Source organism: Lynx canadensis, chromosome C1 (assembly GCF_007474595.2).
Source record: "Lynx canadensis isolate LIC74 chromosome C1, mLynCan4.pri.v2, whole genome shotgun sequence".
Taxonomy (NCBI): Eukaryota; Metazoa; Chordata; class Mammalia; order Carnivora; family Felidae; genus Lynx; species Lynx canadensis.
In genome coordinates this window covers 18,944,690-18,966,873 of record NC_044310.1, presented here as the reverse complement: position 1 = coordinate 18,966,873, position 22,184 = coordinate 18,944,690, and the positions used below count along the sequence as shown (strand labels likewise).

The 22,184-nt window shown below is 54.7% G+C and overlaps 1 protein-coding gene across 1 annotated transcript in view; it reads right to left on the bottom strand.

Moving 5' to 3' along the window:
• Positions 1-22,184, bottom strand: part of MAN1C1 (mannosidase alpha class 1C member 1) — a 142,570-nt gene that overhangs the window by 2,404 nt on the left and 117,982 nt on the right. Inside the window, exons 9-13 of the mRNA XM_030328050.1 lie at positions 16,976-17,102; positions 13,895-13,988; positions 8,370-8,485; positions 3,380-3,599; positions 688-860 (exon numbers count right to left, since the gene is read on the bottom strand). Of these exons, the coding sequence (XP_030183910.1) occupies positions 688-860; positions 3,380-3,599; positions 8,370-8,485; positions 13,895-13,988; positions 16,976-17,102 (730 nt within the window). The remainder of the gene's footprint in view (positions 1-687; positions 861-3,379; positions 3,600-8,369; positions 8,486-13,894; positions 13,989-16,975; positions 17,103-22,184) is intronic.

Sequence of the window (22,184 nt, the reverse complement as noted above, 5' to 3'; positions counted from 1 at the left end):
GCCCTCGTGCCCTGCCCAAGTCTAAGCTCTGGGTGTGGCTCTCCCTAGGACAGCCTGTGCCTCAGAGCCGTGGGCCCTAGGAGAAGTTGGGAAGAGGGGGGCACAGAGAAGGCTTAGCATCCATCAAGAGACATCCTTCTGGACTCCCCATACCTGCCTTTGGCTCTACCCCAGAGAAGGGCATGAGGTTTCCTGCCAGGTAGTTGGGGACAAGAGGGCGGGTGGAGGAGACATGGGCGGTGGGGAGCAGAGCCCAGAGAAAGGTAGGGGCTGCCCAGGGCTGGGCTGGCTCTGGGCAGAGCAGGGAGGTGATCTGCTGGCTTGGCAGCCGATTCCTGCTTGACAGGAGAAATCTAAAGCCATCTGCTCAGGCTTCAAGGTCGGAGAGCAGTGACCCCATGAGCTCTGGGCCCCTCTGGCTGCTGCCCTGCCTTTGGCCCTCTTAAGTTTGCTGGTCCTAGAGTCCAGGCCCCAAAGGCTGTGGGCGCTCGTTTCTTGGCCTGCTTCTGCCCAGCTGGGGACACTTAGCTGTGCAACCTCACCTTGACCCTTTGCATTCAGAACCTCGGCCGGATGTCAGCCTGGTCTGACCCTCCTCTCAAAGCCTGTGCTAGGGTGTTTTGGACCCTGGTTGAATTCTCAGGGCACCTGTCACCCAGTCCCCCCTCCCCCAACCAGCCCACTCACCGTCACCACTTCCCAGCCCCACTCCCTGTAGATGGGGTCGTGGGTCTGTCGCCAAAGGTACATGTAACTCTCCACCACCTCAGGCCGCAGGATGTAGTAGCTCTCGCTCAGCTGTGTGGCCACTGCCTCTCTGCCGGAGTTAAACCAGAAGGCCTCGGGCCCCAGTTTGGTATCTGTGGGGATGACCAACCAGAGGGTCTAGGTCAGACCTCCCACCTCCTACTTTTCAGGACCTGGCTGCCCCAGGAGAGAGCTCAGTGGCCTGGAAGCAGTGGCAGGGGGAGGGCTGGTGATGGACTGATACCGGCTGGGCCCTGCCTATACCGCCAGCCAGAGCTGAGCCTGGCAAACGCACAGCTTCCCTCTTGGCCTAGGTTGGCCACAGCAAGAGGCCTCGAACATTTTGCAGTTTTAGAATCTGAGAGTCCAAATGAACTATCTAGCAGTCGGGGGAGACAAAGGTTTGGGCGATGTTCCCCAGCTGTGTATTTTGAGATGTTAGCTCTGCAAGATGTGAACCGGAGCTCAGCCAAGAAAGGATTTCAGGTTTAAATACATTTAAGGAACAGTGGGTCAGATAAAGTGAAAGAGTCTCCCGTCTGCAGGACTTATCAGATCCTTTAACATGCTGATATGCAGTGATGCTTCTCCACACACCCCTTTCTTAGGGCACCTCTATTTCACACCTCCCAGAACCAGCCTTCCAGAGCTGACAGGCTGGGATAATGCCGAGGTGGAGACCGGGGGGGGGGGGGGGGGTGGGGGGACTGCCCAGAGGCACATACTCAGGCAGAGGCAGCTAGATAAAGAGGGCCTGATGAGTTCTGAGTTTCATTTTGTTATCATTGTTTGGCTTGTTTGTTTTTGGACAATTTGGTGCTGTCCCTGTTTTCTGGAGGACCATAATTATAACCACAACTACAGTCACCACCTATGATTTCAAGGGCTGTGCTGGGTGCTTTCCATACATTATTTCAATCCTTAAAAAATGGTTTTCTTTGCTAAGGTAGATGTTATTGTCCCTCTCCCAGCCACATGGAAACTGAGGGTCAGAGAGGCTAAGTAATTTGTCCAAGGTAACACAGCGAGCTGTGACTGAGCTGGGATGTGACCCTCGATCTGTCTGATGCCCTTTCCCTGGACTGTGCTCTCTCTCTTTTCCTCCTGGGTCTGAGACTCTAGGCCTCCTTCCTTTAACACCTGTACATCACATCTGGGTCAGCGGAGTGCCCAGCTCTGGTCCTCAGGTGTCCCCTTCCTTCTTCCATTGGGTCAGGACCCTGAGAGGCCCTGGGTTGTTTTTCCTCAAGAGACGACTGGAGCTTTGCAGGACATCCTACTCTCCCATGGAAGACTTCATGGAAACGGGACCCCCCCAGACCCTGGCCCCTTCGATTGCTCAAATGCTACAGCTGCTCTTGACCATCAGCAAACAGTCATTCTGCCAAGCGGCTAATGGGGTGAGGGCAGGAGCAACCGCCGTGGTCGTCCATGGACAAGCGGGCTGGCTGGAACAGCACGCTCTATTAAGTGCATGTCTTTTATGGTCTGGGCTGATTGTCCCAGACAAACAGCGAGCTTTTTATTATTCCTGAGATTTCCCGTTTGTTTATGGTCCTGGCTCTTTGAATGAAATTGCAGACCCGTTGTAAGGACCCACTGCAAATCACTGGCTTCATGAAAACAGCTCCCGGAGATCTGGACTCAACTGGAGGGGTCAAGGACACACGTCAGGCTAATAAACTCCTCCGTGCTGTGGCTGAAGGCGGCTGGCAATGTGCTCTCTATGGGACCCTCTATCTCACCCTGGGAGACCTGTGTTATTGTTTCCATTGAGCAGGTAGGAAAATAGAGGCCACCCAGCTGGTGAGTGGCAGAGTAGCACTTGAGCCACGAATATTTATGGCAAATCTTAGGTCCTCTCCTCCAACCAAGCCTGGGATTAAGTTCAGGGCAGTGGGCACCTCTCAGGGCCCTGGAGGAGGGATTTTTCTGAGGGGCACTAGAGAGGCAGCACATAAGAAGCAGCTGGGCATCAGAAGACCTGGGTTCTAGCCCCGGCTTAGCTACTGACACACAGGGTGACTTTGGTGAAGTCACTTCCCCACTTTGGGCTGACTCAGTTTCCCCATGTGTAAAACAGGGAGTTGGGTTCATGTTCTCTAAAGTGACTTCTGATTCTAGCATTTGACAATTCTGCGTGGAGTGTTAGGGGGGGATGGTCAAGGAGCTCTCAAGCTTTCTGGTGATCTGGGAACAAAGAGGGTGATAAACAGGGTGGTGCCAGGGGCGGTAAGATCCCCTAAATGGAGGGGTGGTGGGGAGGAAAAAGAGAGGTACATTCAGGGGTAAGGGTTCAGGGAGAAGGAAATCTCTAGGCTCAGGGAGCCTGGAGGACCTTCTGCTCTGTGCCCCTTGGCCAAGTCTTCTCTGGGCCTCAGCATATCTGTGTTGTGAGGTTTGGCCAGGATGTGGAACAATCCTTGGCCGGGTGCTCGATACATCACCCCTATTTTCCTTTGAACTTCAGGTACAATCTCAGTGCACAGACAGCACGTCCCTCGTACAAATTCTATGTAACTTCCAAGGGGAAACTGTGTTCCCTTCACTCACTGTCGCTCCGCTGGCTTGTCTAGTTCTTCCTCGTGTCTAGCCTCAGTCTCTCCTGCTGCCCTTCCCCTCGCACGGTTACCTGAGCGGGCGTACGATTCGTGGCACGTCTTGGTGATCTGGGCTGCGAGCTCTCGGTAGCGGGCCCTCTTTTCTTCCTTGGCATCCTCAGCGCCGAGGGCGATCATGCCCCCGGAGAAACAGGCCAGGTGCCCCATCTTGTGGTCCAGAATCCCCCCTCGCCACTCGGCAATGTAGGTCAGCCCCCCAGGAGAGACATTCAGCAGGTGGGTCTCTATTGCCTGGGAGCAAGGTGGGAGTTGGGCAGGGGGAAGGGGCATGGGGGGCGGGACAGAGAAGGGAGGGGGAGAGGACGGAAAATGAACATTTTGCAGACAGCAGTGAATGCAGCTCTGCTGGGCCCTCCATCCCAGGCAAAGGAGGCCCTTGACCTTGGCTGGTGGTGGTCCCTGATGGGGCCAGTGGCACCTTCTGCCACTCGCCTGGCTGAAGCCTGGTGCCTGCGGGGGGCTTGCATACGAGGCAGCTCCCTAGGGTGAGTCTCTCATTTAGACTTTAAAAAAAAAAATTACTTTTAGGTGATCTCTGCATCCAACGTGGGGCTTGAACTCATGACCCCGAGATTAAGAGTTGCATGTTCTACTGACTGAGCCAGCCAGGTGCCCCTCTTATGTAGACTTTTAAATCTTCTGTGCACAAAGATCTTTTAAAAAATCTTTAAAAATTCTTATCCATCCTCCACTGTATTCTCTGTTAGGGAGTCTTAACCTGAAGCCCAGCTGGCCTGTAGGTGGGCTCCAGGGGGTCCAGAAGGCCCATCAAATTGTGTATGACACTTTTGTGTATGTGCATTTTCATGGGAAGAGGGTCTAGATATTTTATCTGAGTCTTAAAAAGGACCCACAGAAAGTTAAGAGCTTCTCTCTACAAGCCCTTATCACACACCTTCTCATTTAATGCCCACGACGAGCCAGGCACATGGCTGCAGTGCCCTCTACAGACAAAGGGGTTGAGTGGCTTGTCCCAGGTTCCAGCCACGCCAGGATTAAGCCAAGGACCAGACGTCCAGACCGCTCTTCCTCTACCTGATGGCCACTCCTTCTGGTAAAGACTCCCGGGAGGTTGGAGGGTGTGGGTGTCAGGCCGTCGTACCCCTCGCTCCCTGCCGTTACTCCCTGGGAGCCCAGGAGTCAGAGGTAATGGCAGTGCCCGTGGGTCCTATGGCCAGACCTCTTCCTGCATTCTTGCCTCTCTAATATATTCTCTGGGGGTCTCTGCTCTCTGTAAATAATGCACCAGTTTAACCTGATGCCACAGACATGGCTCCTAGAAGCAGATTCCTTGGGTTCAAATGCCACCTCCGTCAGTTCCAAGCTGTGTGACACTGGGCAGGTTCTATGTGCTCTCCGAGTGCCTCGATCTCCGAGTGTATGAAATGGGGAGATGACCATAAACCACCTCATAGGGTTGTGAGGACCGGGTGACATGTATGTGCAGCCCTCAGCATACTTCCTGGCGCAGTGAGAGTCCTCAGTGCCCGTGGGGTGTTCCAGCTCCTCTCCAGCCCCCCCCCCCCCCCCCAGCCTCTTTTCATTCCCACCCTCTCCTCCCATCCAGTATTCGAGTGATTTCCGTGAGCGCCTCCTTGGGGCCAGCAGCGGGTTCGGGCAGGGTATATAGCCCCTGAAGACACGCAGCCTGGGCCCTGCCTGGGGTGGAGGCGGGGGCTCACCTGCTAGTCAGAGACTTCCCCACAAAATCAAATACACGCACGAATTAGGATTTGTGGTCGGCATTTTACAAGAAACATGCTCCACCCCAACTGCGCCACTCCGGCTTGTCTCTGGGCATCCTCCACGATGTGCTTCTCTGGAAACGGCACCCTGGCCCAAACCCCGGCTGCCCCGGTCCGCTCTTCCCCTGTCCCCTTTCTACGTGGTGCCGTCCCCACTTTGTGCGTCCGTATCTGTGTGTGTGTGTGTCTGTGGCGCGTCTGTCTCTCTCCCGGGACTCTGAGGGCTGCGTGAGAGCAGAAGCCGCCACCACCAACCTCCGGCCAGGGGCTGACATACAGAAGGCACTCCAACACCTTCGCTCTTGGATCGGTTTGTTTCTTTTCCTGCTCCTGCAAGGTCCCGGCTGGGGGGCTGGCTGCAGGACCCTCACTGAATAGCAGATGGGGAGGCTCTGATGACGTGACGTGCCCAGGGCACCTGTGCCACGTGGGGAGGAGCACTGAGGGGGGCGCCTGGGAGCCGCTCACTACTGGGTTGGGTCTGCTCTGGGCTGGGCCCTGGCTCCTGGGTAGAGCTGGGTCCACGCGGGTGTGGAGGAGGGGGGCAGGCTAACCCAGGCTGCAGAAATCTGGTTCAGTTACCCACTGTCAACACTTGGGGGAGAACACAGACATCTGGGGGTGATCCCATGAAGCCTCAACCGCAGTGCAAAAACTGCCCCTTCCAGACTGACTCCCGTGGGTTATTTCCATTCTGGGTTAATGCCAGGCTAAGTAATTGTGGTAAAGACGAAATGACAGACCAGTCTCTCTGTGAGGACACTACTGAGACAAGCAGATAGGTGCAAAGATTAAAAATCAAGGCTTTCTAAAACCCTAAGCCAAACACGAGACAACACAGGCTGCCAACTGACTGGTTAGGCTTCAATCATAGCAGGAGACAGAGCAGAGCCGAGCGGGATACAGAGGCCTGGGTTGGAATCCCAGCTCTGCAATTTGAGAATTGGGTGATTCTGGGCAAATTTATTTCACTTTTCTGAAGATTCCTTCTCCTCATTTGTAAACTGGGAATAATTCCTGGGATGGCTGTGAGGAAGCCTCTGCTTCCTTTGGCCCTCCTGGAGGGGACCCCATCTGTACATTCCCGAGAGGGACTTCAGACAAGCCAGGCTCCTTTGTGGTTGGCAGGAGCACTCTATCTGGAGTCAGTGTTTGCACCCTGGCTTTGACACTGGCTGTGTGACCTCGGGCCTTTCTGAGCCTCAGTTTCTCGTCTGTAAGATGGGGTTAAATAAGACAAGGCAGTCACTGCACCTGCCTGGAGGAGGCCACAGTGACAGATACTCTCCCTGTCCTTCTTTTCGCTCCTCCTCTCCTCCTGGGACCCCCCAGGGGTGTGCCCAGTCTGCGTGTCTGAATCGTCCACACCCGCCTGTGCCGGACATTGTTCTAACTTATACACTGGAAACCCACCCCCCCTACCCCGCCCCGCCCCCTGCCCCAGGCAGCTTTCAAGGCTGTTTCCTGGGCCTCAGCCCAGAGGTTCTGATGTACCTAGCCAGGGTACAGCCTGAGCAATGGGATTTTATAGCTCCCCTGGTGATTTTTAACGTGTGGACAAGGTTGAGAACTACCAGAATATTCTTCAAAGCCCCAAACTTGCCAGAGGCCAGTCTTTACCCAGGGTCAGAGATACTCCAGGCTCTTCACTAGGGATATCAAATTCAGGGAGCAAAGCCAAGTTCTCTCCTGTTCAATCAAGTGCTTTCCATAAAGCTCCCGTTTGCTTAAATAATTCATGACCATTTCTTCCCTTGAAGCCTCAACTACAGTGTGCCCTGAGGGCAGGGAACCAGGCTGTTCACTAGCTTCATGTTTACCCTGCAAGGAATGACAGAAATGTAGAAAGGCCTTTCCAGGCAGCATCTCCTGTGCAGGCTGAACACAGATCCTCAGATAGGAGACACTGGCTGTGGTCTAAGCTCAGCTGGAGCTGAATCTGGGGCTGAGACTCAGACTGAGATGGGACTGCAGTCCCAGTAGCTGCTTCATGACCAAGGTCTTGGTGCTGGGGAGCTGGGCGGGGAAAACTCCTCACCAAGCCCACAGTTTAAAAGGCCCATGGCTGTGGAGGCCTGTTTCAATGCACTTCCTTTAAGCACTACTGTTTCTGGTCAGACTCATGCAATCAGAGGGTAGTTAGAGATCACTCATCCATCTGTCCAACTGTTCATACCCATTCATCCACTATATCCACTCACCCATCCACCCTTCCACCTGCCTATCTACCCATTCACCCACCTATCCATCCTTCCACCCACACATCCACCCATCCCTCCCTCCATCCATCCACCCATCCTTCCACCCACCCACTGATCCACCCATTCACTCGTCTGTCCGTCCGTCTGTCCGTCCATCCATCCATCCATCCCTTCAGCAATCATATGTTCATTTGTTCACAAAACAGTTATTGTGTGTTGCTATGTACCGGGCACTGTTTTAGGAGTGAGGCAGACACAGTGAATGACTAGACAAGATCTTTGCTCACATTCTATTTGGGGAAGACAATGAATGAGTAAACAAATATGGGCACGTGATAATTTTCAGTGCCCATGAAAGCAAAGAAGAGAGTAAGTCTGGGGTTTGTGACAGAGAGAGGTGGCAAAAGGCCAATTCCTAGTGGTATTTGAGTTGACTAATAAATGGGCCACAGCCACTTGAATGATATTCCACATAGAGACAACAGCAAATACAAAAGCCCCAAGGTGGGATTGAGTCTGGTGTGTCTGCAGGAGGCTGGGGACCACCCCTGACAGCAAAGGGGAAGGAGTTCAAGGTGACTGGTAGGTCTAAATCAGGTGGGCAAAGGTGAGGAGTCTAGTTTATTCCAAATGTGAAGGAGCTCTCTGCTCCACCAGGAAGAGGGCTGAGGGTCTTGCTTTGACAGCCTCTTTTGGGGGCTCCCAGGCCACCACCTGACTATGCTGTGGGCTCTGACACATTGACTGAAGCCCACACGCCACGGTTTCTGAAGCAGACTGACTGCCACTTCCTGTGAGGCCTTGGACAAATGACTTTCCCTCCTTGAGCCTGGGTTTTGCATCTGTAACATGAGGATGCTAACATGGCCCTAATTTCAAGGTGTTTGAGAAGAGTCACAAACTGGGTGTGCAAAGCAACTGGCTGGGGAGGAGACTGTCTTGTTCTTCTGGCTAGCACACCACGGTGGGGGTGGTGGTGGTGAGCACTTAGGGGCCTGTGCCAGACCCGGTGGTGAAGGACCAACCACCGGTGAAGAATCCGACACTTGTCTTACCTCCAACGCTTCATAGTACATATCTTTAGCCTCCACATCTGTCTTGGCCGACATCAACCAGGATTTGATCAAATATTCATAAAAACTGTCCCCGAGTCCTCCAACCGAGACGTGGTCTGTGAGGGGAAAGAGGACAGGAACATTATTTTTAAAGTATTAAAAAAAATTTTTTTTGATGTTTATTATTTTTGAGAGAGAGAGAGAGACAGAGCATGAGCAGGGGAGGGGCAGAGAGAGAGGGAGACACAGAATCCGAAGCAGGCTCCAGGCTCTGAGCTGTCGGCACAGAGCCCGGCGCGGGGCTCGAACTCACGGACCGTGAGATTATGACCTGAGCCGGACGCTCAGGTCAGGACCGGACGCTCAACCGACTGAGCCACCCAGGCGCCCGAGGGAACATTATTTTTAACTGCTGAGGCCACCAGGCAGGTCTCACCGAGGGACTCATTGGGTGGCGAGTCTCACGCGCTGGCCTCTGTGGTCCCCCCCAGTGCTGGGTGCCGATGGGGAGCAAGTGTTTGATCAGCAGCCTCTGAGCCCTGAGAGGACAGGGGCAGAAAGGAAGGCACAGACTGTGACTCGAGGAACCAGGGCCACCTTGAGCACGATCATGCGGCATGCAAGTGCACAGGCTCACCTGGGTATATAAATCATGTCGCTTTAGCAGACCGAGGATGGCGGGGCCTCTGGTTATTAACTGTAAATGAGTTGCATTTCTTTAAAAAGATAATCTGGTGGCAGGGAGTTCAGAGATTTTTATTACCCGGTGACAAACATGGTAATTAATGCTGGGCAGGTTCATAAAAGGCCATGGAAAGGAGGAACGGGAGCCTTAATTTAGTCACAGTACAGAACCACTTGGAAAAACCAAGCTTAAATGGAGGTTAGGATAAATGGAGTTTCCAAGGAGCAGGGGGAGGGAAGAATTGGGTTTTGAAGAGCCCCTCTTTGCCCTGGGTGGCGTCAGCCTGGAGTTGGCCACAGAGCAGGACCGTGAGGCTGTGGCTGAATGAGGAGGTGACTCCGCTCAGGGCTGTCCCGGGAGAAAGACGGGTCAACCGTGAGCGCTTAACCCGAGCGGCAAGACACGGAAATCACTTCGCTCACATGCTTTAAAAATTAACAACAGGGAAACAGAAAGGCATTTAATAGAGAAACAAAGAGGAAACTTCAGTTCCCTGTTAAGATTCATTTAAGCAGAAAAAGAGAGGAAGGAAAATAGGGGGGACAGATTCAGGCAGGAAAGGGGCGATGGGGAAGTTATTTCTAGCTCCTCTGGACAAAGCAGGGATAGGAAGACAGAAGGGAGGGGAAGTGGGGGGCGGGGAGAGAAAAGGAAACAGAAAATCTGACAAAAGCTACCATTTCTCCAGGGTCTACTGTGGGCCAGGAACTTTACTGTATTGTCTGTAACAACCTCCCAAGAAGCCTGTAGGTAAGCGTTGTCAACCCCTTTCCCAGATGGGAAAACTGTGAGTGGGCCTACATAGTGACTCCAAGGCCACCAAGGTGGCAGAGCCCTCACTTTCTGCAGCCTGACAGTCAACCAGAGGATGAAAATAAAGGTGCCTGGAGTCAGAAAGGACAGTGCGGAGAGAGACGGACCAAAAGTCAGAGGGTAAAGACAGGTGGGGACCAGGCAAGTGGGCTGAGAGGAGAACGCACAGCAAACCAGCCCTTCTGGCTCCTTCTGGGCCCCATAAACAAATCATGGCCCGGCAGGGGCTCAGCAAAAACCGGAACAGATCAGAGAAATCCTGTGCCTTGGGGAGCCACGGGAGGGGTGAGTGTGGGCTGAACCTTGCTCTGTGAAGGGGGACTCAGCAGCACACCCCCCATCCCCCACTGCTACATGGAGGACGCGGCTCGGGACGCAGCACAAAGGGAGGCGTGGGGCATGCCAGGCCCCGCATGTCCATGGCGTGTCCATGGCTGGAGCAGGTCCGTGCCGAGCAGGGGGCTGAGGAAGGCCGGAAGTTAAATCGGGTCCGCCTCCACTCAGGGCCCTCCCACAGCTCACAGCCCACAGAAGAGGCACACGGGTACACAGCCGAGGGCACTGTCACCGCCAGGCTCACCTGGGGCTGCTTCCTGTCACTGTTTTCTCCACCACCCCAGACACTCCTAGCCCCTTGCCTCCCCACACTCGCTCTCACCTGTGGTGACCCCTCTGCCAGAAACACCCTTCCCCCCCCTTGCCCGGCTAACACTTCCTCCCTGCTACACCCCAGCTCGGGCATCCCCTCCTCAGAAAGGCTTTTCTGTGTCCTCATAAACCTGCTCACAGTCCTTCCCTGCAGGGTGACCATGAGAGGTGAGATAACGCACACGCAAATCCGGCCCTCACGTGGCAAGCACTCAGTGGTAGCAGGTCCTACTCTTACTGGGGGTGTCCTTGCCGCTGGCTGCCCCCAAAGCTGTGGTGTAAGTTTCTGCTTATGGGTCCACCTCCCCCCCCAGGCTGTGGGCTCTTTCTGGGGAGGAACCGCATATGATTCTCATTTTATGCCCAGCGCCTGTATGGCACCCAGTGGATGTCCAGGAAGTCCTGAACGAAAGAAAATAAGGTAGGTTTGAGCTGTGTTGGGAAGGGCTTCGAACGCCAAGCCAAAGAGTTTGGACTTCATCATGCGATTGCAGCGTGTGTACGTGCAGGAGACGGGAGCCAGGCCCCCAGGAGTGCCATGGGAGTTTGGGACAGGACACCCTCTTGGGGACACACGCAGAGCTTCTCAGGGGCCTCTACCAAAGTGAACAATTGTCATTTGGCACACAGAGAGCCCAGGGGTGGGAATCAGAAGGCGAAGATCTGCCATTAGCTCAGGGCAGGCCATCTTCCCCGCTGGGCCTCAATCTTTTGATCAATAAAATACAAAACAGGAGCATGAGTTGGTGTGCATGAGCCTGAACAGAGATGGGCTCTGCTGCTTCCTGATCGTGTCATCACACTTGGCAGGGGGAGGCCGACACCCTACACTGGCTCTCAGGAAAGTACCGTGAACCTGGGGGAGGCTGCCAAACTGGGGCCAGTGGGCAGCTCACGCTACGTACCTACTGGGGAGAATCTAGATTTGCCACACCTTCTCATCGAGGAAGGTGTGGGATTCAGGCAGTGGACCAGACAAGCCACTCCAGGGGCCAAGCTGAAGGGCGGGCAGCTCTCTGAGCTCTGAGGGGCTCTGTGAGGCTCGGTCTCATCTGTGCTTGGTACCAGCAGGAGGCTGGTGAACTTGTCTTGGCTGTGAAGTCCCGGTGGCAGGAGGGTCTTGGCCTCCCCTGTTACCCTGCAGCTCAGTTTCCAGCGGGAGCAGCGGGGGCCTGGGACCCGGACGCAGACCTAGCTCCTTCTCTCCAAGCTGCAATTGCTGTGGTTGCAAACGCGCTTTGAATCCAGAGGATTCAAGGAAGGAAAAGAATGCGAACACACTTAGCTTATGCAAGTTGGGAATGTTCTCATCTGTTGGGAAAATACACAATTACCAAAAAGTCTCAGCAAAAACCACAGAAAACCTGAGATGAGTCCAGGTGCCAAGCCCATGCGAAGGAGGAAGGCAGGCGCCCGGGTGAGCAGGGCTTGATAGCCTTCCCTCTGTTCTCTAGCAGGCCTCAGAGTCATATTTTATTCTATTAAGTTTTTTCATGTTTATTTATTTTTGAGAGACAGAGCATGAGCAGGGGAGGGGCAGAGAGAGAGGGAGACAGAATCTGAAGCAGGCTCCAGGCTCTGAGCTGTCGGCACAGAGCCTGACGCGGGGCTCGAACTCATGAACTGCAAGATCATGACCTGAGCCAAAGTCGGACGCTTAACCGACTGAGCCACCCAGGCGCCCCTGATTCATATTTTATTAATATGAAACAATTTTCCGTATGTGACCGACTTTGCTCAGTCTTGTGACCCCTGGCGCAGCCTGAAAAGAAAGTTATGTTTCTCAGCGGGGTGGGTGGGGGGCTCCCTGTCATTTGCCAAGGTAGCTGTTGGGACTGGGAAGCCACGCCCCTCTCCCTCTCTTTATGGCTTTTGCTGGAGCGGCTAAGGCCAGCAGGGGGGCAGTTTATCTCTTTACCCAGTCGGGCCTTGCAATTAAAAGCAGTAACAGTTATTGAACTGTCTCTTCCCGTGGCCATAATCTGTAATTCAAACCTTCATTTTCTCCCTGCACTTTTGGATTTGGCGGTGTGTTTTGGTTAAAAATACTTTGCATTTCTGTAAGTGGTTTTTGCAGGAGGCCACTTGGGAGTGAGGTCATCATCAGGGAAAATTCCTGGGTCAAATTTTCTGGGCCTTCTGGACCTGTAATCACAGAGACTCAGGGGTGGAAGAACGATGCCTCTGCAGCTTTTCCGTGGTGTCCCCGCCGGCTGGCCAGCCCTCCGGGCCCTGACTGTATACTTTTACTGATGGGTATTCATCATCTTTTAGAACAACACATATCATCTTTGGAAGATGAACTGAAATCTGTTTCCTGCCCCTTCTGACCGTTACTCCCACACCCCTCCATGGTGCACAAAGAACATAACTCTAGCTCTCCTCCCATGTGTAGGAGAGGAAACCAAGGCTCAGAGAGATAAAGTGAATTCCTCACAGCCGTGCAGTAATTAGACTCATATCTACTTTGCCCCTGAGCCCTTGCTGATGTCATAACAACTGGAGCTGGAGGCAGGGAAAGGGAAACGGGTCTTTGAGCAGAAATGGCGGAGGCGAGGGTCGGGGTGCTCTGGGAAGCCCCTAGAAGCAGGGCCCAAGGAACCTGCAGCCCCCAATTCGTGCTATGGCCTCATAATCAAGGCCTCTTGACAAGGGAACAACCCCAGGGTCCTGGGAGACTTTTCAACACTCTCCAGCCTGCACATCCCCCCCCCCCAAACCCCACTCCGTTTCAATGGGTGGAGCTGGGGGCTGAAAATGAGGCTCCGTGGGCGACCCACACGTGTCTGGTTGAGGAGCAAGCCTCTGAGTAGAGAACAGCAGGAAATCCCAGGACCAATTCTTGTAGGTGTAAGATACAGAGGTGAATGCATGATCTTTGTACTGCTGTATAGTTAGTCCACTTAAGAATTAAAAAAAAAAAAAAAAGATTAGAGTTGGAGGTGGGGCACCAGATCAAAGGGGCTGGGAGAGGATGTATGGTCTTTCTTGGGGCCACTTCTGGAGTAGATGGGTCTAGGTGGAACACTCCCACAAGTTTGGGGGATGACGAGGGAGGCTTCAGCAGCATCCTGAGAGACGGACGGCTGGAGACAGCGAGCTTGCGGGGGACGCACAGGGCAGGCCTCACTAGGTGGCGGCCATCACACCCCTCACAAGAGCAATGACAACAGTGAAGCCTCCCCACAGTGCCTGGCAGGACAGGTGGTGTCTGGGAGCACAGAGCAAAAGCCTCGCTGGCATTCGGCTCTGATGAATGTGTCCCTCATCACTCGGCCCAGGTGCCTTGCACCGGATGCTGGCGGCAATCAGTTGAAGGCGGTATGTGCGTGGGGGGGGTGGGTGGGTGGGGGGCGGGTAGTGGCATCTCTGTACTCACGTTGCATCCAGTTTCCGCTCACTGGGCTGAGGAAGTTGGGGTAGAGGCCGAAGGGCTTGTCAATCTTCCTGAGGACCTTCCGGATGTTCCTGACCTGCCAAGATACAAACGCCAGACGCCCCTTCACTTTCTGGAAGGAGCCAGTGACTTTCAGCCGATGAGGACGGAGACAGCTTGTTTGGATCCACAGAGGAAACCACTCCGAGGAGGCAGGAGGGAGAGCTTCGTAACCAACAGCAGGCCGCGGCCCGGAGGTGGCAAGATGGGGCACGGCAGGAGACGGCCACTGTGGGGCCTGGCCGCTGCCTCTGCACGGACCACTCTGCCTGGGGCCCTGCTAGGCCCCCAAGCCCCCCTCACTTCGCCCCTTCCTCACTGTGCATCACTCCGGGGGATGGGCCTTTTCTGAAGGGGGGGGGTGGTTCCTATAAGTGATAGCAGCTCATGTGTAAGTGCTAGTAGGTAAAACTGCCTTTTTCGTGGGTCAGAAATGGTCAGACACTGGCTCTTTCATATGGTTCAGCCTAGGAATATGTTATTTTCTCTGACACCACAGGAACCATTCCAGAGGAAGGGCCTGGGCCCCTCAACACCCCCCTGCCCTAAGAGGCACCTCAGGGTTTTCACGACAACACTACACAGCTGGTAACATTTCTCAGTTCTTCCGAGCCAGGCCCATTATAAACACATTACCTCCAACCCTGAGAATAACCTTTGTGGTATTATCTCTGTTTAACAGATGACAAACCTGGGCCTCAGAGTTTCGGCGACTTGCCCGTGGCCACTCAGCTCATCAAGTGGCAGAGCCAGGACACGAGTCACGTCTTGGCTGACCACACAGAGTCGCCCCTGTGTCCAACACGGATCAGGGCAGGGACCGTGCAGCGCGTGTAGCAGAAGCTGCCCCAGCTGGAGTGAGAAGAGGCGCGATTTGCCACCTTCGGGGCTACAAAGGGCGAGAAGCAGGAAGGCTTCATTCATCCCTTGGGGTCTGCTCTCTGGCAGCACAGGAAATCCTTCCAGCACAGAATCCAGCAGAACAGAAAGGCCCTCAGGGACGGTACTATATCATGCGCACAGATTTATCTACAAGACGAGGAGCAGGGAGAGCAGCAGCCTTTTAGCTGTCAGACCTTTCTTTCCAGGGGACAGCACTTTGCTCTACCACATGAGATTTCATATCCATTTATGTTAGCGGAGTCCATTATGGGGGACAGGGATGTGCTTGTACCTGAGTTATTCTCGACTGTCCTGGTGGTGAGCAGTGAAGCAGGCTAAATTAGCTCCCCTGGAGGGTGCGGGTGCTTCTAGAATTTGGGCCAATTTGTTGACTGCCAATAATCGCCTCTGTGGGAGGCATGATTGGGGGATGAAAATAGCCAGAGAATGTAAATGTAGAGAGAGACAGAGAGACAAGCAGATGGACTTGAGGGGGGAAAGCCTGAAGCCTGCTATACTAATCTGGTCTTGAAAGAACGTGGGCTTCAGAGTCAGGAAGTCCTGGGCTTGAATCCTGGCTTTCTCACTTACCAGCTGGATGACCCAGGACAAGTGACTTAACCTCTGAGTCTCAGTTTCCTCCTCTATAAAAAGGGGACAACAAGGGGACTCACCTCAGGGTTTGGAGGGGTGATTAGGGATACTATAAGGCACCCAGCACATAGTAGGTGCTCAGGCAGTGGTAGCTAGTGTGTCCAGACTAGCCAGGGACTAGAGTGAGCTCCCTGTCCCTCTCCATCGTAAGCCAGTCACAACCTTCCCGGAGGAATTTGGCTCCATGGCAAAGGAAACACGGAGGCTGGGGGAGGCAGGGCTTGGAGGTAGGGAAAAAAGGATAGGAAAATAAGACTGATCAGGAAGTGGGATTCAACTTACTCCATGAACTTTCAAGGTGGGGTCCCAGGGTGGCAGAGTCCTCCCAATACAAGGGAAAAGCTTCTGAAGTGCAGGTCTGACATGACAGGCCATTTACGGGGGGCGGGTAGTGAGCCCCAACACAGAGGAAGTGATCAAGGGGCTGAAAAGCTCTTGAGCTCCCAGAGAATGCTCAGAGGGATTCCCACACTGAATAAGCGCTTCTCCTACACCTGGCATCAAAAGACACATGGGTGCTTATTGAAAATGCAGATTCCCGGCCTGGGGGGAATCCCAGAGATGCGTTTCCTCACAGGAGTGCAGGGTGATGCCCTGAGGCTGGATGGTGGACTCGAGACTGGGAGCCACCGGGTGGGAGCGTGAATCTTTGCTCTCCCCGTGTTCCTAGGACTCCAAGAGGCTAATATTCAGAGCAGGGAAGGCTTTGGGGGTGGGGGCCTCCAAAGGGTTCTCCTTGGAGGCGGGGCCTCATCTCCCTGGGCGGGACTCAGGAAGGGACAATTGCCTTGGGGCCCCACCGCCATCTGAGGGTGGTATGTATACGCTTCCCCTCCTCGGGTTTGGGGTCAGACCCGGCGAGACACCTGCAGGTGGTGGGACTGCCACGGGCTGTAACGTGGAGGAACTGCGTCTTCCGGAGGGCTTCGCAGAGGGGCAGGAGCGGACAGCTGTCAGACTGGATGATAGCCTGGATGCTATAGCTCTCAGCACCCCCGTGGCCTCAGCCAGCCTGGCACCAGCGAGGGAGAACAGACGTGCGCCTCAGCTGCGGAGTGAGACCGCTTTGCCAGCCTGCTGACAGCATGAGCTAGGCGGGCATCTGGAAGGGAAAGGCAGGCAGATCTCACACGAAAAAGTTAACTGTCTCTGGAAAGGGGACTTTTGCAGCCGGTGGCCAATTCCTGCCAAGGCGAGCTGGTGCCTGGATTTCCGTTGCCGAACTTTCTCTGGGTCCGACGGCACCAGTGAAAACCTTCCGGCAGCCTCACCTCTTCCCTGCCCTGGCAGGGCCCTGATTACTCCCTGTGCTCACCTTCCGTGCCACCTGGCTTTGGGCACACGCACGGCTTCCACGAGCAGCCAGGGGCCGTCTCAGCGGTGGCTGGTCGCCTTCCAGGTCCCCACCGGCCACCCTGCTCATCGCTGACCCACTTTCCTGTGGCGCTCCCGGTATGGAGAACAGGGAGGAGCTGGGAGAAGACTTGCCTTTTCTGCGAACACCTGGTTGCCAGAGAGCTCGGTGAGGTGTAAGAACTCCAAGTGCAAGGACCCGAACTCCGCCAGGATGCTGCTGCTCCCTGCCATGGCCCAGCCCCAGCTCCTGTTGGAGCTGCTGTGAAAAGACAGAAGCACCTGTCACCCCACTGTCTGTGAGGCTGGCTCCCATGCTGGGAGTGACAGGGATTGCTTAGTGGGGGATCCATCGATCACCCACTAGCGTCAGGCCATCTGCTCTCGGGTGCTCCTCCCCGGGGGTCAGTATTGCCAATGGCCCCATTTTGTGGATGAGGACACTGAGGGCAGCGAACTGACCTGCTGCAGGTGATTTGAAGCCAGACCCGTCTGCCTGCACGACTCTTTGTTTCCATCGTCAAGCAGCCCCTGTGAGGCCTCTGGGCCCAAGGACGGCAGCAGAGCTGTCTCGGTGGCCAAGACCTGGCCCCCAAGTCATGCCCAATTTACAGGTGAGATCGATCACAAAGACCCCACAGAACACGTTCTGTCCTCTGAAGGCAAGCCAACCGCTTCACAGTCAGTGGTGCTGCCTGTGGAGAGTACATGACTGTGGCTGGGTCACAATGGGGGCAGATGAAAAGCAGGAACCCCTCCTGGCCCTTTCCCCCTCTCTCCCCACACTGTCAGTGCTGCCCAAGGGCACACAATGGCCCCTGCCTGGCATTCTGTGGAACCCATACCCATCAGGCAGGTGTCTCTGGCGTGCCCACACGCCTCGAGCTGCTGGATCCCGAGGTTAGGAACAAAAGAAACAGGGGCTCTCGGAGCAAAGGTTTCCTCAGCTGTTGATCAGGCATGTCTCACGAACGTCTTAGAGAGATCCTAGCCTGGCCCTGTGACCTCGCTGGAGAAGGCTGTCGACTAACCGTTTCCAGGACCTGGGTGCTTCTAAGGAGGAACCGTGCAGAGTCTCAGGTAACCCTCCCATCTGGCCCTTTCACAGATGAGGACAACAAGGCCTGGGATGGTGATGCCACCCATTCTCGATCACAGTTAGGTGGAGCACCCGGGGCCCAAGGCTGGCCTGACGACAGAGCTTGTCCCAACCATCGTGTGGGCTGCCTCTCTTTAAATTATATGATAATAAGTAAGGCTGCTGCCTTCCCAGGTGCTTTCACTTAAATCTCCCTGGCACCTGTAGCCAGGGGGCCAGGGTCAAGTTTGTTAGCTGAGTGGCTTTGGGCAAATCATCCCCTCCTTATGCACCTTAGTTCCTGCATCATCAAGCTGGGCAAGAGTAATTGGTCCCGGTCTCTGTTCCTAGGTCTTTTGTGGGGTGAAGAGGGAGGAGAAAAGTGCAGGGTGGGAGTGGCCTTGGGCAAGCTGCTGCTTCTCCCTGTGCCTCAGTTTCCTCATAATGTATCATGATGATCTTTCCTGTGGGACAGAGCAGCGTGGAGTGAGTGCCCCCTATTTGTAGGGGCTACAAGGTACAGGCTGAGGGGGGCTGGCTCTGCCCTGGCCTCCGGAAGCCCCTCTGCTTCCTTGCTGGGATAGCTGTGCCTCCCCAAGAACTGGGCTCTGTCTCTCTGTCTCCCCAGGACAGGACCTAGGGAGGCAGGCGTGGGAGAAGATGGGTTTAGGAGATCATGGTTTGCCATCTGAGGGACACTCCTTTTCCTGGGGTGGGCTGGGGCTTTTCTGAGGCAGCCCCTCTCCTCTCTAAACTCCATTATCCACCCTGGATATAGTTTCTGAAGTCAAATTCATCAGTCTCAACTTCCAGAAACAAATGGAGGACTCCAGTGGCCTCCATAAAGAGATGACCACTGGTCCCTTTTTCCTGTCTCCACCTCCTTGGTATTTCCCTGATTTGGAGGCAGGAGGCAGATCGGGAGGGATGGGTTGAATAGAGAGGGGAGACTCACTCTCGGATAATAAATAAAACAGCTTCTGTTTATTGAGCCACTAAAGATACCGGGCCCTGGGTCAAGCTGTTTGCATCTTTACTTCATTTAAACCCCACAAGGTAAAATACCATTATTCCCAATATGCAAAGAGGAAACTGAGGCTCAGAGAAGGAAGTAAGTTACTGGAAGGTTGGAGCCGGGAGGTGGTGGAGGCGGGATTCAGACTGGGCTCTGCACATCCCCTAACGGTCTCCCACCCAGATGACCCCACATCGACCCAGAGGGAAGGGGAAAGTGTCCCTTCTCTGTCCCTTTTCCTTCAGGCTAAGTGAGACTTCTCTTTCCAGCTTTCTTAGTGGGAGCCGTGGGTACCCACAGAGGGATTCTTGAATAATGGATGTTTCCTGCCCTCGCAGAGAAATTCAAGGTCAAAAAAGCCGCCAGTCACCCCCCCGTCTTTTGTTCTCATTTGCCTTCACATGAGCCTCTCCTTCCTCTCCCCTCCCTCCCAACAATTACCCTCCCGAGTGGGCTTCCTGCAGCGGAACCAGCCTGGCAGACAGGCACACAAGTGCCGGGCAGAGGCGGGCAGTGGGCGGTCGCCTTCCCTCTCCCCTGCCTGCCTTCATTGCCGGATCCCTCAGCACCCGGCCAGGCAACTTCGGGCTGGTCGGTTGATCTCTCTAGACCTCAGTTTCCTCATCTGTTCAATGACAGTACCCACACCTCATAGAGTTATTGTGAGTTATAAATTAGGCATGTAATTGCCGTCATTTTTAACATTATGCAATTATGCACATATAAATTATGTGTTTGTAGTTTATTAAAATTATTGCTCGTTTGAGTGACTGAGTTCCTGATGGGTGCCAGGCAGCTCTAGCACCTTATCTTATCTTCACAGCCAACCTCAGAGGTAGATCCTGCGATTCTTATTTCAGACTCAGAGAGGGGGAGACACTTCTCCAAGGTCACAGAGTAAGTGACAGAAATGGTAGCGTTGAATCCGAATCCAAATCCAAATCCTAGCTACCGTGTGCCCCAGCTGCACGTATTCTAGGCAGCATCCAGAGACCAGAAGGCACGTGGATCAGCCCTGCGAGGCCACGGGCTCACGGAAGGTCTGCCCTCTGCCCCGTCCCGGTCTCTGAAGCCTGCAGGTGCGTGTGCAGCCCGTGTTCTCCCCCCTGGGGGAAGGGTTGCTCATCAGTGCCCCTCCCCAGCATGGCAGAAACTCCCGCGTGTCTGTGCGTGTCTGTGTGCGCGCTCGTGGGTCTGGTATAATCGTTCACTTTGGAGCCAGACAGACCCGGATTCCAACTTCACTCTACTGCTGTGTGACCTTGGGTAAGTGACCTCACCTCTCCCAGCCTCGGTTTCTCCACCGGTGAAATGGGTCCGTGAGGTTGAAAAGAGAGAATGCATGTCATGTGTTCACACTGCGTGCAGCACACAGTGACATGCTCACCAAACACTAGCACTTATTAAGGTGTGTATGTGTGTGTGTGGCAGGGGTGTGCGAATGGAAGTGTTTGTGTGTGAGTGTAGGGACGCTAGAGAGGGTGACAGGCGAGGTTGCGTATCTCCGCCCGTATGATTTGGGGGGGCGGCAGTCGAGTGTGGCACAGAGGTTAGTCCTTGGACTGGCCACTGCCACTCAGAGGGTTCAGTGGTGCCCGCAGGTCACAGGTCACAGCTGTCCCTGCCTCTGCCTCCCAGGCAGGAGAAGCAGTCACGCTCACTTCGGGCAGGGCCTAGTTACGCACCCCTCCTGCTGGGACCCCGTCTGGCCCTTCCTCATAGAGCTGCCCACAGCGAGCCCTGCCCGGGGCAGGGACAGCAGCGTGTGCCCCAGCTCCCACCAGCTGGCCCTCTCCAAAGCGCAAACTCAGCGCCACGCGGGCCGGGCAGTACTCATCCCTGACATTCCCCCCGGGGTGGAACAGGGATGCATTTTTAGCAACAGACTCTCTTACCCAGAAAATGAAAGGGAGGAGTTGCCAGGAAATATGCATATACATACATATGTATACAGCACTGACAGCATGCAAATAGCCTAAAACTAAATGCATTTTCTTAATCAGAAATGTCAGGATCTGTGTCGCATCCGGTCCCGGCTCTGAGGGACAGGGGTAAGGCAGACAGCCCTGCAGGGCTGTGGTTGCAGGGCTTGGGGGCGCACAGTGCCACGCACAGAGGAGGGAAGGACGGCGAAGCTAAGGTCCTATCCCAGACTCAGGCAGCGAGGCCGGGGAGCTAGCCCTGGGAGAGAGAGCCGCAAAGATACCGTGTTTGTGTCTCCTCCCTGACGGCTGGCTGCGTTTCTCCAGGATTGGTGTTTGTGGGAAAGGGATCTGAGCAGAGCTCCAAGGGCCCGGCTCTGAGACATCAGCCCCGGCACTGAGGACGGGATTTGGTTGGCCCTGAGGGCCCCTCTGTGGCCTCTGCTGGGATTTATGTGATGTCAGACCCCAGGAATGTTTTCCGATCAGACAGTAAGTGAAGTGGCAAAGCAGTGTATGTGTCCCCTCTCTTTTGTGAGGCCCCAGGCAGGCGGACCAGAAGAGTGGGACCTCCCCGGGACAGAGAGGAAGCCGACATGCGACCAGAGCCCAGAGCCCCTGCCTCCGGTGAGGCGCCCTCCTTCCCTCCCGGGCAGCTGGCTGGAGCCACTGCTGGATTGAGAGTCCTGAGGTAAGACGTCACTTCAGGGGGCACCTGGGTGGCTCGGTCAGTTAACTGCCCGGCTCTTGGTTTTGGCTCAGGTCATGATCTCAGGGTTCATGAGTTCGAGCCCCACATCAGGCTCTGTGCTGATGGTGCAGAGCCTGCTTGGGAGTCTCTCTCTTTCCCTCTCTCTCTGTCCCTCCCCTGCTCTCTCTCTCTCTCAAAATAAATAAACTTAAAAAAAAAATCTTTCAGTTAAAAAAAAAGACATCACTTCAGGAGAGGGAACAGGAAGTCTGGTGAGGTGGACTCGGGGTTCTCAGAGAACCTCGCGAACGGCCCCAGGGAGCTCCTGGGTGCCTCCTACAACATCTCCCAGGGGTCTGCTCCTGCAGCGCCGGGGGGGGGGGCAGCATGGGTCCTGTCTGAGGGAGGGCCAGGCAGGTGTTCAGAGCAGAGCTTTCAGTCTGTAACAAAATGGGTTGGAATCTTAGCCCCAGTTACCTATTAGCTGTTAAGACTTTGGGCAAGTTACTTTTCCTCTCTGAGACTCTGTGTGAATAATGGGGTCACATAAATATCTGCCCCAAGATCCTGCCTTCAAGAAGCTCCCAGGCCAGCAGGGAACAGGAAGAGGCACGCGACGAGGCCGTAAGGAAGCAAAC